Source organism: Thamnophis elegans, chromosome 1, assembly GCF_009769535.1.
Source record: "Thamnophis elegans isolate rThaEle1 chromosome 1, rThaEle1.pri, whole genome shotgun sequence".
In the NCBI taxonomy this organism is placed as follows: Eukaryota; Metazoa; Chordata; class Lepidosauria; order Squamata; family Colubridae; genus Thamnophis; species Thamnophis elegans.
This window is the reverse complement of record NC_045541.1, coordinates 18,997,207-19,012,085: the sequence shown is the minus strand read 5'-3', so window position 1 is coordinate 19,012,085 and position 14,879 is coordinate 18,997,207. Positions and strand designations below refer to the sequence as shown.

General features: G+C 38.2%; 1 protein-coding gene across 1 annotated transcript; it reads left to right on the top strand.

Annotated features, from left to right (window-relative positions):
• Nucleotides 1–8,848: 8,848 nt before the first annotated feature.
• On the top strand, nucleotides 8,849–13,783 carry DUSP19 (dual specificity phosphatase 19). Its single transcript, XM_032237829.1, has 4 exons — nucleotides 8,849–9,274; nucleotides 10,206–10,252; nucleotides 11,253–11,405; nucleotides 13,362–13,783. The coding sequence occupies exons 1-4, from the start codon at nucleotides 9,049–9,051 to the stop codon at nucleotides 13,551–13,553; spliced, it is 618 nt and encodes a 205-aa protein (XP_032093720.1). The 5' UTR covers nucleotides 8,849–9,048; the 3' UTR covers nucleotides 13,554–13,783.
• The last annotated feature ends 1,096 nt before the right edge of the window (nucleotides 13,784–14,879 follow it).

Sequence of the window (14,879 nt, the reverse complement as noted above, 5' to 3'; positions counted from 1 at the left end):
GCACACAACCGTTCTGACTTGCATGGCACCTTTCAAGTATCCCCACACAACCTGACACACCATCCTTCACCCATGCAGCAACTTTTGTAAATACTCCCCATGACCCATTTGCAGAATTTCACACTGCTTTAGGGGGAATTTGTCAATCTTTTCACATGGTCCAGATTTAAAACCCAAACTGTGAGTACTACTACCATTATTGTATGATATTTTAGACCGTGAAAACTGCAATTATTGTAAGATTATAGTAACACAGTCTTGGAAGTCTGAAAGTACTTCTCTCCTCCCTTGTTTTTATTTCCCAGAGAACTGAAAAGGGTCTCTTCTGAGACATTTCCTCTACCCCCATTCCTTCTATGGGCTGAGAATGATATATATTTTATCTGGCTACATCTCTTTCTTGTGTCTCCTAAACTTCTGCTCACATTACCTTCCAAATTCAGCCTATAATTTTGTGGGGGAATCAAAATATAATGATTTGTTCCTGGCCCCCTAAGAAGCCGCTATGAAATTCTAAAGGATGCACATTTTTGTATAGGCTAAGGCTGGACTTATGTTTTGGTTCTTATGTTATGGTCTGGTCCAGTGATGGTGAACCTTTTCAGCACCGAAAAGGGAGTACACGCACACGCGTGGGGCACTTTGCGTGCTCGTCTGGGCCGTGACCAGGAAGAGGAGCTGCCCAGGGGACATGTGCACACACAGAAAATAAATAAATAATAGAAATACATTTCTATTTCACAGCACGCACATGCGTGCCAGCCAATAAGTCTTCCAGTTACTGCCACACATGTGCAACATGCCAATCAGCTGACTGGTGCACATGCAAGTCAGGAAGTCTTCCAGTTTCTGGCACTGCCGCACGCGCAAGGACCAACTTGTCGTCACGTGCGCATTTGCGCTAGAAACCCAGAAGCAGAATGGGTGATGCTGCATGTGCCAGGCAACATGGCTCCGTGTGCCACTTTGGGTACACATGCCATAGGTTGGCCATCACGGATCTAATCCAAAAAGTCAGGGATTTTCTGGGATAAAAATCTAGATTTGGTTTTATTTTCATGTACATTTCATAGAATGAAAATTAAATACCCTGAAATCTGATTATTCTCCAGGTCTATATTTAATGATTTCCCTAATAGATTAAACAAGTTTATTTGAAATAGCTTTTAGCAGTGTTTTATATCAGGTGGTGGTGGGGAAGAGATACAAAAGCATTTGCCAAAGGATTGAGTTATGTAGCAAAACAATGAAGAACCTTGCAACACATTAAAGACTACTATAGTGCATTTATTATCTGCAGAAGTGGATTGAACTCCTCCTAAGTGACAAAGCATACATGATAATAAATTTGTCAGTCTTTAAACAGCCATAAAAACCTTGTTTCTGGAAGCAAGCAATATAACATCTATGGGGTAGAGTGAAGACAAGGGAGGTTGAGTGATTTTTAATCATCATGAGTAGTCATGGATGGTTACGCATACAAATACTAGCAAACTACTGCACAATACTGTAGCTTTCCGATTCAGTCGAATAATCCAAACCTCTTGATTTGGTGTTGTTGTAGTGAATTGTTTGGAGAGTTGTTTAAGATGAGGGAAGCCCTATGCACAGGTTTCTTCAGGATAAAAGGGTCTCCAGTGCTGGAACCAGAGGTGGTATTCAGTCAGTTCTCTCCGGTTCGGGTGAACCAGTAGCAGCGGCCGTGGGAGGCTCCGCCCACCCCTCCCGACGTAATGTGCAAGTTTCAAGTTTCGAGTTTCATTTTATTTATATGCCGCCCTATTCCCAGCGGGACTCAGGGCGGCGCACAAAACCCAAGGAGGGAAAGGGAAACCCAAAAAACTACACAAAAAGTACAGGGCATATAAAAACAACCAACAGCCATACGATTCGAGAGGGGAAGGGAACTCATCGACCCCAGGCCTGCCGACACAGCCAGGTTTTAACGGCTTTTCGGAAGGCCTGGAAAGAGGTGAGGGTCCGAATCTCTGCGGGGAGCTCGTTCCAAAGGGCCGGAGCCGCCATAGAGAAGGCTCTCCCCCGGGTCGTGGCCAGATGACATTGGCTAGTAGACAGAACCCAGAGGAGGCCTAATCTGTGTGATCTAATGGGTCTTTGGGAGGTAATTGGCAGCAGGTGGTCTCTCAAGTACCCAGGTCCAATACCATGAAGGGCTTTATAAGTGACGACTAGCACCTTGAAGCGTATCTGGAGACCAATCAGTAACCAGTGCAGCTCGCGGAGGATAGGTGTAACGTGGGTATACCGAGGTGCACCCACAATCGCTCGCGCGGCTGCATTCTGGACGAGCTGAAGTCTCCGAATGCTCTTCAAGGGCTGCCCCATGTAGAGTGCAAGCACTGTGCATGCACAGAAGCTGGTGCACATGCGCAGACACGGCATGTGGGCTCACATTTGCAAACCAGTAGGGAAGGTAAGTGATGCCCACCATTGGCTGGAACCTAAATAGTTCTAGCTTTTTTTTAAAAAAATAAATTAATAATAATAGATATTCCTAATATTATATTCTCAACACTTAGATGATTAGGAAATGCCATGTTTTTTAATTTCCCCAATGTCTCAGACATAGAAAAATATACGACCGCTAAAAAACAAATGAATTATTTTTATAAAGATTCCTGCAAACGGTTTTTACATTGTTATTTTTCCAATAACAATGTTATTAATATTTATTTAATTTCTGAGCAGTTGAGAAACTCCCAAGATTTTTCTGCCTTTTTTACCCCAGTGGCATTTCTGTAAGGTAAGATTTGGTCACATACAATACATTTACTTGAGAGTTCGAAACAACAGGCTCAAAATTCCCATCCAATAAGTAGGAGATCCAATAGCGCCATGCTATTTGCTATTGTGAGCAAATTACTTCTTCTTTTTCAGATTCAGTTCTCTTGCAGAGAATCCCTGCTGCTTATCTAAGGATGGAAATAAGGTTTCAATACCTTGCACTGTTGGAGTACCACAAGCAATTAGAAAGCCTTCAAGAATAGCACTTTTGCTAAACCTTGTGTTTTCTTATTGCACAGCTGGGAATCCCCGACTCAAACTTTTGCCACATAACCTACAAATGTATTTGCTATCCACTCTGGGGGAAGTTAGCCTTTGGAACAGAGAAAATATCAGAGATGGATGTTGTGAAAGGAGCGTCAATAAAAGTGATACTATAGAAGATTCATTGAAATTTTGGGTTTGGTTTCAGCACTATAAAAATGACAGAAGCCTCTCCCAATATTACTTAATATTACTAATATTATTAGTGCCCCAATGATGAAGGCTTTTATGTCCCTGACATAACCTGACAGTCCCTTTGTTTGCAGACCAAGCCTTCAGCATTTCTTGAAAGGAGATTTGTTAAATGCCCTGTTGAACAATGTTTCTCTCCTTGTCGTGTTTGTCAAGAAAAGGACATTAAGTATACCGCTCCTTTAATTAGAACAAGATCAGGCTATAATCGTGATGGCGAACCTATGGCATACATGCCACAGGTGGCACACGGAACCATTTGTTAGGGGATGCGAGGTATGGCCCTGTTACCTCCAGTGCATATGCGTGCGCTGGCCAACTGACTTTGGCCTTCATTTTTGGCCACTCCCCTTTTGCTCCTCTTTTATTCCCTATGGGAAGGGCCATTCACCATGCACTTGTGGCCTTACTCTCAAGTTGACCCTTGTCCCTTAGCTTTTCCCCTTGTCTGGCAACTGAGTGCATGCACACACTGGGAACAGGCTCCATTTGTTTCTCTGCCTAACTGATGTCTGACTCCGAAGGCAGCCAATAACGGTGAGACGGACCTGGCCCCATCTTTGCCTCCGATGCAGAGCCCTCATCAGAGCCTTCCCCAGACTCCAGGCCTGGCCTATGTTCCTCCCCAACCTCCTCATTGTCCGAATCTGCTGCCAGTTCCGCTGGTGGGACACAACAAGTACTCAAGTTGCTATCTTTGTTTTGTTGTCATTTAAACTTTGAACAAAATATCGAAGTTCATATTCACAGGCTGGCTGTTTTTGTTTTAATCTCTTTGTATCCAAGACAATTTTTATTATTTCATTGTTATTTCAGTTTATTGAATTTTGTGCAATTTTTCCTTATTACAAAAACCTTCAGACATTCCTAAATGACTTTCCCTTGACTGTGATCTTTCTGTAGCAAGGTCCAATTAGCTATATTTTTTTTAAACAAAGTTCTCCAAAATGAATTTACTCTCCCCATCTTCAAAGAGTAAAGCCATAAAATACCAACCCAGATTCCACAGGCTATGCCTTCTCTTTCCCTTCTCACCCAGCCTGTGTGCTCTGATAGCAGAGCAGCTGTGTTGCGTTTACAACAGACAAATAGATGTTCACGGGAGCGGGTACAAAAACCACTTATTTTAATTTTCCTATGTGTTGCTGTCATATGTCCACTGATCTAAATGAAACATAAACAAGGCACTGCTGAAAATGTTAACTTTTGTACTGAATGAACTTCTATAAAGTATTTTTTTAAAGCAGTTGTAGCCAAGGTAGGATAACCCTTGGAGACATTGTGCAGGCTTCCTGGAATGCACAAATGTAATTCATCCCCTTTTCATGAAATATAAGCTATCCTAGTATTGCTAAAAATTTACCATTTGTCATGTCTTAAGGGCAGTGGTGAAATCCACTTACCTTTGCTACTGATTCAGTAGCAATGTGAGTGCGCGTAGAATGTCAAAATGATGTCCGGGCAGGTGGGCGGAGCCTGCTAAAATAAGCAAACAGAAAGGAGGGGAGAATCTGCTGTGCCATGTGATTTAGATTAGCTAGAAAGCAGGAAATCCTTTATAGCTAATATAAAGCATGTGTCACAGCTGATCGTTGGAAAAACCAGTTCACCCAAACCAGTTTTCCCCCTTTAATATTTTAAAGGGGGAAAACTTCTTTGGTAATTTCCCCCTATAATATTTTAAAAGGGGAAATTATCAAAGAAGTTTCTTCTTCACTTCCCAGACTTGATTGAGGAGGGGAAAAAGAATGATTTTTGATTGGGCTTTCAGGCTTGATTTGGTTCCTTGCTTGTGTTGAATGTAGTTTCTTCTGATGTAGGAGCGTGATCTCTTCAGTTCAAATCTCCATAATAGAAAACAAACAGATAACATTTGTCTAGCCTTCAGGTTCTGTAGAAAAGTATCAAATGTTCCCTGCTGGCAAACCTACTACAAACTAAAAAATAAAATCAATCAACAGTTAAATAGAGTTATCTATATGAAACACTTCCTGATAAGGCTTTAATGCCCAATTGTTGTTTCTTATTCATTATTTTCACTCTTTCTCTAGGTCTTTTTTCTTACTATAAAAAATCCTTCAAGTGTTACTTGGAGCCTTTTTATTGGAAAGCAATTTTATGGTCTTTCAAATTCCTACTGCATATAATCTCATAGATCAATGTCATCTTTTATTTTTTACCAGTTGTATCCAGAGTAAAACTTATGTATTTAGGAATCTCAGTGATTTTTTTTTCTTTTCCAGTGGACTTGTTATAGTCTGGAATTCATTTTAAGCAGTGATACCCAGAACTAAATACATGTACAGTAAAGTAACTGCTAACCATTCATCTTTTGAAATCTTTATATGTCATTTAAAATGGAGTCTATATCTATCTGTCTGTCTGTCTGTCTGTCTATCATCTATCTATCTATCTATCTATCTATCTATCTATCTATCTATCTATCTATCTATCTATCTATCTAGATCTATCTAGATCTATCTATCTACCTAAGAGCCAAGGTGGCGCAGTGGTTAAATGCAGCACTGCAGGCTACTGCTAGATCAGCAGGTCAGCGGTTCAAATCTCACCGGCTCAGGGTTGACTCAGCCTTCCATCCTTCCGAGGTGGGTAAAATGAGGACCCAGATTGTTGGGGGCAATATGCTGACTCTCTGTAAACCGCTTAGAGAGGCCTGAAAGGCCTATGAAGCGGTATATAAGTCTACTGCTATTGCTATTGCTATTGCTATTGCTATCTATCTATCTATCTATCTATCTATCTATCTATCTATCTATCTATCATCTTCTATCTATCATCCATCATCATTCTATCCATCTATAAATGGCTATGTGTATGTTCCAGCATAACTCTGGAATGCCTTGAGCAATTTCAATCAAACTTGGTATACAGATGACTTACTGTCTGGAAACAAATACTGTAGGGGTAAGAAACCCAATTTTTCCCAATCTTACAATCTGTCCAATCAAGTCTCCTTTTAAAAGCAAAACATACATCTATTGGCAGCTTGATTTACTGCACCAGGTAGATTACAAATGGCTAAACAAATGTCTTTGCTTAGAACTGAGTATCTTGTATTCATATTGTTATTATGAGTGTTCTGGAGAGAAATGAGGCACTGGAGTCCAATGACATAAATAGAAATAAATTTCTAAACAATTCTTATACAATCAAATTCAAGAAATATTTGTTTTTCTTTAGTTTTGATTGCCATTTTTTAAACTTATCTGGTCTTGTATCCTGTAGACCTAACTAATTACCTGTTCTACACCAAGTATATTTTACGCTGCAAACATTATGTATATTGTCATGGTTATAAGCTCTGTCTTTCTTTTCAGGGTTATTTAAGTGTGTTTTGTCTCCCTTAAATATGTACTCAGTTTTGTAGTTTGTGTGTGTTTTACTTGACACAAAGAATTAAAAGTGAGGAAATGATTTGCATTGAAAGTGAAATGATGGAATATTGGAAGGCATATATTAGAGATTTCAATAGGAATAGTGAAAAGTTGAAGAAAGGAATTGAATTAAATGCTGTTCAATGTCTGCATCCAAGAAAAAAAGAAGAGGAGGGCATAAATGTGACAATATTAAAAAATTAAAAAGCTGCCGGTTCTGATGGCATAACTGATGAAATGTTGAATTACATATAGATGTTAGTTTACTTTTAATGTAAGAGTTATGTGTGTGTGAAGAGTATATTGGGCAAGATGCCTAAAAAGCAAAGGCAGCAAAAACTATACAGAAAATAGTTTAAGTGTGCCTACGAGTGTGTTCGGCAGAATTCTGATTAAGAGAGAAAAAAAAGAAGCTATGATGAGCAAAATTTGGGAACTGCGTTGTGGCTATATAACAAGCACTGGGTGTGTGGGCTGAATTTTTGCTCTTCAGAAGATAAGTGAAATAATAGATGAAAGCAGTGATAGTGATGATGATATATAGATTGTCAGCACTGAAAGAAACATAAATAGATGTGTATTGGAATGTGTTATATACAACTGAATGCTGGGTCAAGACAAGTCTAAACTTAAGTGAATGCAGTAGGAAACGTGGGTCTTAGAGGTATAGTAGTGGTCAAAATTGTGGAAGCCTTTTGGGAAAAGTGTATTTTTGAGGTGATGGCTACACCACTTTTTTGGAGTAGTACCATGAAGTTATATATCAATGGAAAGATAATTTAATCAGGAATGTAATGCAGCAAAGTTTGTTCAATTATTTGTATTCTATGAAAAGTTATAGCCAGCAAGAAAAACCCAGTTAATAGAAGCAATTGTTCAATCTTGGTTTCACATTATAATAGCTGCAGAAATAAAAGGCTTGGTTCACTCCAAATAAGGTCGTAATTCATGCTAAAGGTTACCCAATTAAGTATTAACTGACGTGATAATTTTTGTATATCTTATTTTTTCTATGTGTTTCACTTTTCTACTTTATAACTGCTATTCTAATAGCAAATCCTTCATAAAAGTTATTGCATTACATTCTTGATTAAATTATCTTTCCATTGATGTATATGGTACAATTTTAAAAAAGTGGTGTTATTAGCTATCAAACCTCAAAAAACTTTACACTTTTCCCAAAAGGTTTCCACAATTTTGGCCACTACTGTATATATAGCAGGAGGTTTTCCACACTACAATAATTGCATCTGTTGGTGTTGCAATTTGGGCAAAGGCATGGTCTGGTTCTTCATTCAGTGACATCAAGGAAGAAAGTCCAGTTGGATGGCCAAGCCAGAGGAGAAAGAGGAGCTCTTGCCATTGGCACTGGCTGGTGCCAAATTTAGAGTACACCCCTGGATGTACGGTTGGATAAAGGATAAAAAGAAAAACAAAACAGACCCCTCACATCCTGGACATAAACTGTTTCAATTCCTACCCTCAAAATGACGCTATAGGGCACTGCACACCAAAACAACTAGAAACAAGAATAGTTTTCTCCTGAATGCCATCACTCTGCTAAACAAATAATTCTCTTAACACTGTTGAACTATTTACTAAGTCTGCACTACTATGACTCTTCCCATCGTTCCTGTCATCCATCTCCTCCCACTTATGACTGTATGACTGTAACTTTGTTACTTGCATCCTTACGATTTATATTGATTGTTTCCTAATATGATCCGATGGCTTATTTGTACCCTATGACTATTGTTAAGTGTTGTACTTTATGATTGACAAATGTATCTTTTCTTTTATGTATACTGAGAGCATATGCACCAAAGACAAATTCCTTGTGTGTCCAATCACACTTGGCCAATACAGAATCCTATCCTATCCTATCCCATTCCATTCAGAATTCTAAAAAGTATGGCATGTCAAATTTAGCTACATTTTCTTTTCTTTTATTTTTCTTCTCTTGCATCTCTTTGTTTTCTGATCATTTCTTTTGCCTCATGGCACTTTAAGGCAAATAGATATTACATACAAAACAATATGAAAGTGAGCGTGGAGCAGAGCATGCGTGCATCTGTAAGCTGTTTCAGCAACCCCGGAGATGTCGTGCTACTTAACAGAAAAAAGAGCTCTTAACCAATCCAGAAAGACTTCTGTGTAGCCAATCCAAAACTCTTTTACACTGTTGTCTGAGAAAAAAGGAAGCCTAACAGGCAAGGCTCCCCCGCTGCTTGCCAATTGTGCTTGAAGGCTCTCTGAGGAGGGATATGTGTGTGTGTTTAGGCAAAGCTGAAAGACTGGAAACGGATCTGCTCCCCAAAAAGAAGAAATCAAACGCAAAGAAGCTTCTCCTTGGCTTTGCTTCTGCCCGCTTGAGGGCTTCTTTTCTCATGTAATGCACTCACTCACCCAAGAAATCAAATCCTTCTCCAGGACTAATTTGAAAAAGCAATGCACCCGAGTCACAACTTTATCTGGGAAGAGACTTATTGAGACCTGGAGGGATGCCCAGATGCAAGTGGTGGAAGTGGCTGATTGTAAGGAGGGGGGTGCCTGTGGTTATGTGCAGGACCTGAGCCTGGATCTTCAAATTGGGGCAATTAAGCCGTGGCTCTTGCTGGGTATGTAGTTTTTAGCCAAAGCAGCATTAATAGTTAAGCATACCTATGTGCACTGGAAAACTATGGGTGTGTATGTATGGCTGTGCATGGTTATGCACCATGGCTGTGCATGGTGAAGTGTGTGTGTGTTTGTGTATATACTGGGATAAGAGACTATATGTTGGCACCAGGTTTTTGTTGTTGTTGTTTTTGTCATTGAGCTTAATTTTATTTTATTTTTGAAAATTTTATTAATTTCATATATACATTCACAATTATATGATCTCATAACTGTTATTAATAATATGTATTTATAACAATTTCCCCCCCTAACGTTGACAATATACTTGAATTTGCTTTCTTACCATCCCATAACTCCATCTTCTTACAACATTCCTACTTCTTCTTCCTTCCTTCCCTCCTTTCTTCTCTCCTACTCCCCTTCCTTCCTTCCCTCCTTCCTTGTTGTTTTTAATATGCTTAGTTTTATACCTTTATTAAGATTTTTAGGTTCTTGCTTTTGACTGGGAGCCACCCAGAGTTGGTTATAAATGGGTAGCTACTGCTGTGGGATCATAATGGTAATAGTGTATAATACTGCAACAACAACAACAACAACAACAACAACAACAACAACAACGGAATGATTGTTAATGTACTACTCTCAATACATAAGATTAACTCCAGAAATGAAATCTGTAGATCTTCAATTGGAAATAATTGGCATAGCTAACTCAAACTGGACCCATTCTATAAAAGGGTTTTTCCACCCCCCCTCTTGGCTGCACCTGTGTCTCGTATGTATGTAGAATGTACATATACGTAGTATACATACATGCATGTGTGTAATAATAATTTACTTCATTTCATCAGAATGATATACAGTATTTGGTCTTCTTGTCTGCATGTAACGATTTCCCAAACTTGGTGGGATAACATTTGTCTTTCACAGGTTCCCAGGATGCTGCTCATGACCTGGAAATAATGAAAAAATATAAGGTAATGTATGAGTTTTTTAAAAAAGCAGTTGCAGCTAACAGTACAGCTCTGGTAATAGAAAATGGACATTTGGGTAAATCTTTGGAGCTTTTTTGCCCTTAGCCTGTCACAAAGCCTCATCAAGTTCTTGCAGAACCTGGAGTTTTATGGAACATTGTTTTAGAAACGCTGGTTTACTGGTTTTGTATTGAAATATACATCATCACAATCTTGCTATTGGTTTCATGACAGAATATAATTACGTGTTTGCCATTCAGAACATGAAGTTTATAAAAGCAAGTATATTCTGAATGTGACAATAACATTCCTTCTAACTGATTGGTTGCAGACAAAAGCATGTTGGCTTTCAAGACAGTCTGCAGGTTAGACCAATCCCCCCCCCCCCCCGCCCCGCTTTTGGGCATCAGGGACCGATTCCGGGGAGAGATATTTTTTTGTTGGCTGGAGGGTTTCAGGTGCTGCCTGCATCTCATAGATGGGATTTCACTTGTTTGCGTGGACCTGTTTCTGGCATGCCGTGAACTGGCACTGGTCCACAGATCGGGGATTGCAGACCCCTGGATTAGAGACCCCAACTTGCTTAGGATAACATGAGTATGCTTATGCTCATATTATGCCCACCTAAACCAATATTATTTTCTTACTGTTAGCTAAGGATGGTAATGATATCTACATCTTATTTATGCTGCTAAAATATGTGAAAGCCTCTATTGACCAAATTCATGATGAATACCATAAATTTTGGTGAAACACACACACACACACACACATGGTAATCATTGTAGTATGCAAAAGTTGTGACTTGGAACGTAAGAGGATAAATTATCATGAACTAATGAATGAAATGAAGTAGAAAAAAATGTATTTATCCAACTAAGAGAGAGACAGAGAGAGAGTAAAAATTTAAGAGAAGTGAATGAAGGTGCCACTCTGGCCTTGTGACTGATGAATGGAATTCCTTTGAAAGGGCTATCTTGATTGTATGTCTTTTCTGTTGTAGGTTACCCATGTTCTAAATGTAGCTTATGGAGTTGAAAATGCCTTCCCCGATGACTTGACATATAAAACTATCCCTATTCTTGACCTGCCTGAGACTGACATCACCTCCTATTTTCCTCAATGTTTTGAATTTATTGAGCAAATCAAGTTAAAGGTAAATAATTGTTGCAAGGAGTGATGCTTGGCTCTGTGTGTGCGTGTGTATTAAACTCATCCGTTTTTTGCACTGATCAGTTAGTAGTCTTTTAAGACACATCCATACTAAGATCAGTTAAAGTATCTTAAGGTTGGAACTGCCTATTTATTCTCATCCTTATTTGAATGAAGGTTTAAACTTCAACATAAATAAATAAATGTAAACCAGGTGCTATATATAGCCACATGTATACATATGTATCTCCCTAGCAGGGAGATGATCATCTTTCAAAATTGTCTCCAAGATAATAATTTAAGTGTAAAGTTTAATAATGTATGTTAAGTTTTGCAGATCCAAAAGATGTGTAGTGTGATTGTGTACTGGAAATCAACACTGAATGAGGACTCTTGGAATGCTTTTAACTCTGTACTGAACTGAATAGAAAATATTTAGATTTCATACATATGACTAGGATTTTGTCTTGCATATACAGTAGAGTCTGTCAAAAATAAATTAGAAAAATCATACAGTGCTTCTATACCTAAATGTGCATATAAGTAATCTGATATCGGATCTATTTCATATAACTTCACTTGATGCTACAACCTGTTAGTATCTTGACATTTTCAAACCTGGTTGCAAGTGCTTCTGAGTTTCGTCATGGTCATTATTTACACAGTCTGAAAGAAAGGAAGATAACTTTGCTCCATTACCCTTTGTCTTACTTTAAAAAGAAGAATGTGGTGCATTATTAACAAGTTACCTGAAACGTGTCTTCATTTCATGCTCTCCTGAAGGTTTCTAGTTACCGTTTCCACTTCATTTCTAAATTAGATTGTCCATTCTAAGATCCTGGTGTTACGGTTCTGCCTCAGAAGTTTTAATTTTTCAGTTAGTTTTGTGAACTCAAGATTGCTTTTATAATCTTTCTTTCTTTCCTGCTATTTCTGGTACTTCATAATACAATTTTTTTTTATTGCATAGACAAAAACATTCAATATTTTATTGAAGGCACCCTGCCAGGCAAAGCAGGACAAATGAATAAAGTATGAGATCACAAATTGCTTCATTAAAGCCAACATTTAATGGAATGCATTTTCTATACTCCCATGCATGACTTAGGCTTTTGAGATCAAAATTCTCAATTATAGAAGTTTACGACTACCAAATTATCTTTTTGTACAGGGTTGTTGTTGTTTCCATAGCTATATAGCTTTAAGGGAAGGATCACAAAACTTGAATTATGTAATCTTAATGATAACTTTAATTCTTAGAGCTTTAATTTATCTTGAACGTAATCCTAATCCTATTTGACCCCCATGCTTATGTTCTCAAATCCCCAATTACTTCTAATGTATACCAGAAAAAACAGAATTACCCATTCTGATTTCAAATTACATATTGTTACATTCAGCAAATGTACATTTAATTTTTTTGATTATTGAAACATTCCATCCTAATAAAATGAATCTTTGGTAATTGATTAAGTCCACCATGGCAGATCAGACCATCATCAGAAATATATACAGACTGTTAAATGTGCTTGCTGCATGAACAGATGGCTTGTCTGTCATAACACAGCCATACCATCAGTCTTTAGCTATCATAAATCTCATATTTCTGCTGCTGTGCTGAAAACCATGAAATCTTTGCTGCTAAGGGAGGGAAAAATAAACTGTAGAAGATCCTGGTCATCAATCTGAAAAGAGAAGCATTGATTCTAATTTACCTTTTAGTTGTACTTCAGAAAGGGAGAACATTGACTAAATACTGAGGTGGGGAAAGATTGGATCTAGCAAAATCTATGTAGTCCACAGGGATTATGGTAAAAATAAATGTATGAAAAAGAGTATGCATATTCTTAATTATACTTCTGAGGACTTTGTAGAAAGCTCGCTTAAAATGCCTTGGTAGTGTGGCTCCATTTTGATGGAAAATGAAAGCTTAAATGTGTCTTTCCTTTCTTTTTCAAAGGATGGTGTTGTGCTTGTTCATTGTAATGCAGGAGTTTCACGGGCAGCAGCAATTATTATAGGGTTCCTAATGTACTCAGAAGGACTCAATTTTGCCATGGCTTTTTCTGTGGTAAAAAATGCACGACCTGCTATTTGTCCAAATTCTGGCTTCATGGAGCAGCTCCAGAAATACTGTCAAATCAATCATTAAAAATGGAAACTCAACTTCTTCAATGATGAAGAATGAATTTTATGGTTGTGTTTTAATGAGAGAAATTGACTTTTTTTTAAAAAAAAATCACGGTGTTAATAACAGTTGTACACCATTAAGCTCTATATCATCGAAAACTCATCCTCGTTCTTACACGTAATGTTGAATTAATCTCAGATGCATTTTGCTCTTTTTATTTTAATCTTAATAAATATAACTATTACTGTGGACTTAAGCTTCTTTGATTTAGTAATTATCTGTTACTTGCAACTATGTTTTACCAATTAAAAAGTTTAGGATATCTAATCCAGTGGTGAAATTCAAATTTTTTTACTACCGGTTCTGTGGGTGTGGCTTGGTGGGTGTGGCAGGGGAAAGATACTTAAAAATCTCCATTCCCTCCCCACTCCTGGGGCCAGCCAGAGGTGGTATTTGCCGGTTCTCCAAACTACTCAAAATTTCCGCTAGCAGTTCTCCAGAACTTGTCAGAACCTGCTGAATGTCACCCCTGATCTAATCATATTAACTCACCAAGGTACATCTGGTTTGTTAGGTTACATTGGAATCAGCCCAGAATCCAGTGGAAAATTGGCTATTAGTCCAAGTGGGTCCTTATAACACTGGTAGGAGTCAGCCTCAGAAATAGACCAAATGCGGCTTACAATTCAGATAAATCAGAGGTCAAAGTAAAGAAGTAAAACTCGACAGATTCAGAGACAAGTCCCTTAGGATATGGATGAGGTCTTTAATTTTGCTGGATTAGGACTGTCCATGAAAAGTAGTTTTCAATGCTTAGGCTGGGTAAAGTTAAATCCACTTCAATCACAAATTTTACCCCATTTGTAGTGTGGCCAGAGCATTGAAAACAAGGCATTTGAAGATACGTTCTAGTACTCCAAATACAAGTTCTTCTGCTTAGTGGTATAAAGGACTATAGCATTCCAGACCTAAGAAATGTACAATATATTGGTCTTTGCATATTGCAGGGATAATGCTTCAAGAGTAAGAATAGCATCATTTTTCTTTCATTAAGAAACACCCATATACAGAAAAGGGAAGGACTTTTAAACCCAAGAACATGCAACATAAATGCTCACTTCTCAGATACTTAAGATTTTACGCAGACCATTTTTTCCTTCCCTGAAATCCATTTTCCTTCACTTATAAATGGTGCCCAATGTTCCATATTTTAAATATTTCAGGGAAGCATTTGTCCTTTTGGCTTTAGCATTCATGGCAACTTATACAATAACAAGAAAATAGGTAAAGGTTCCCCTTGCACATACGTATTAGTCGTTCCCGATTCTAGGGGGCAGTGCTCATCTC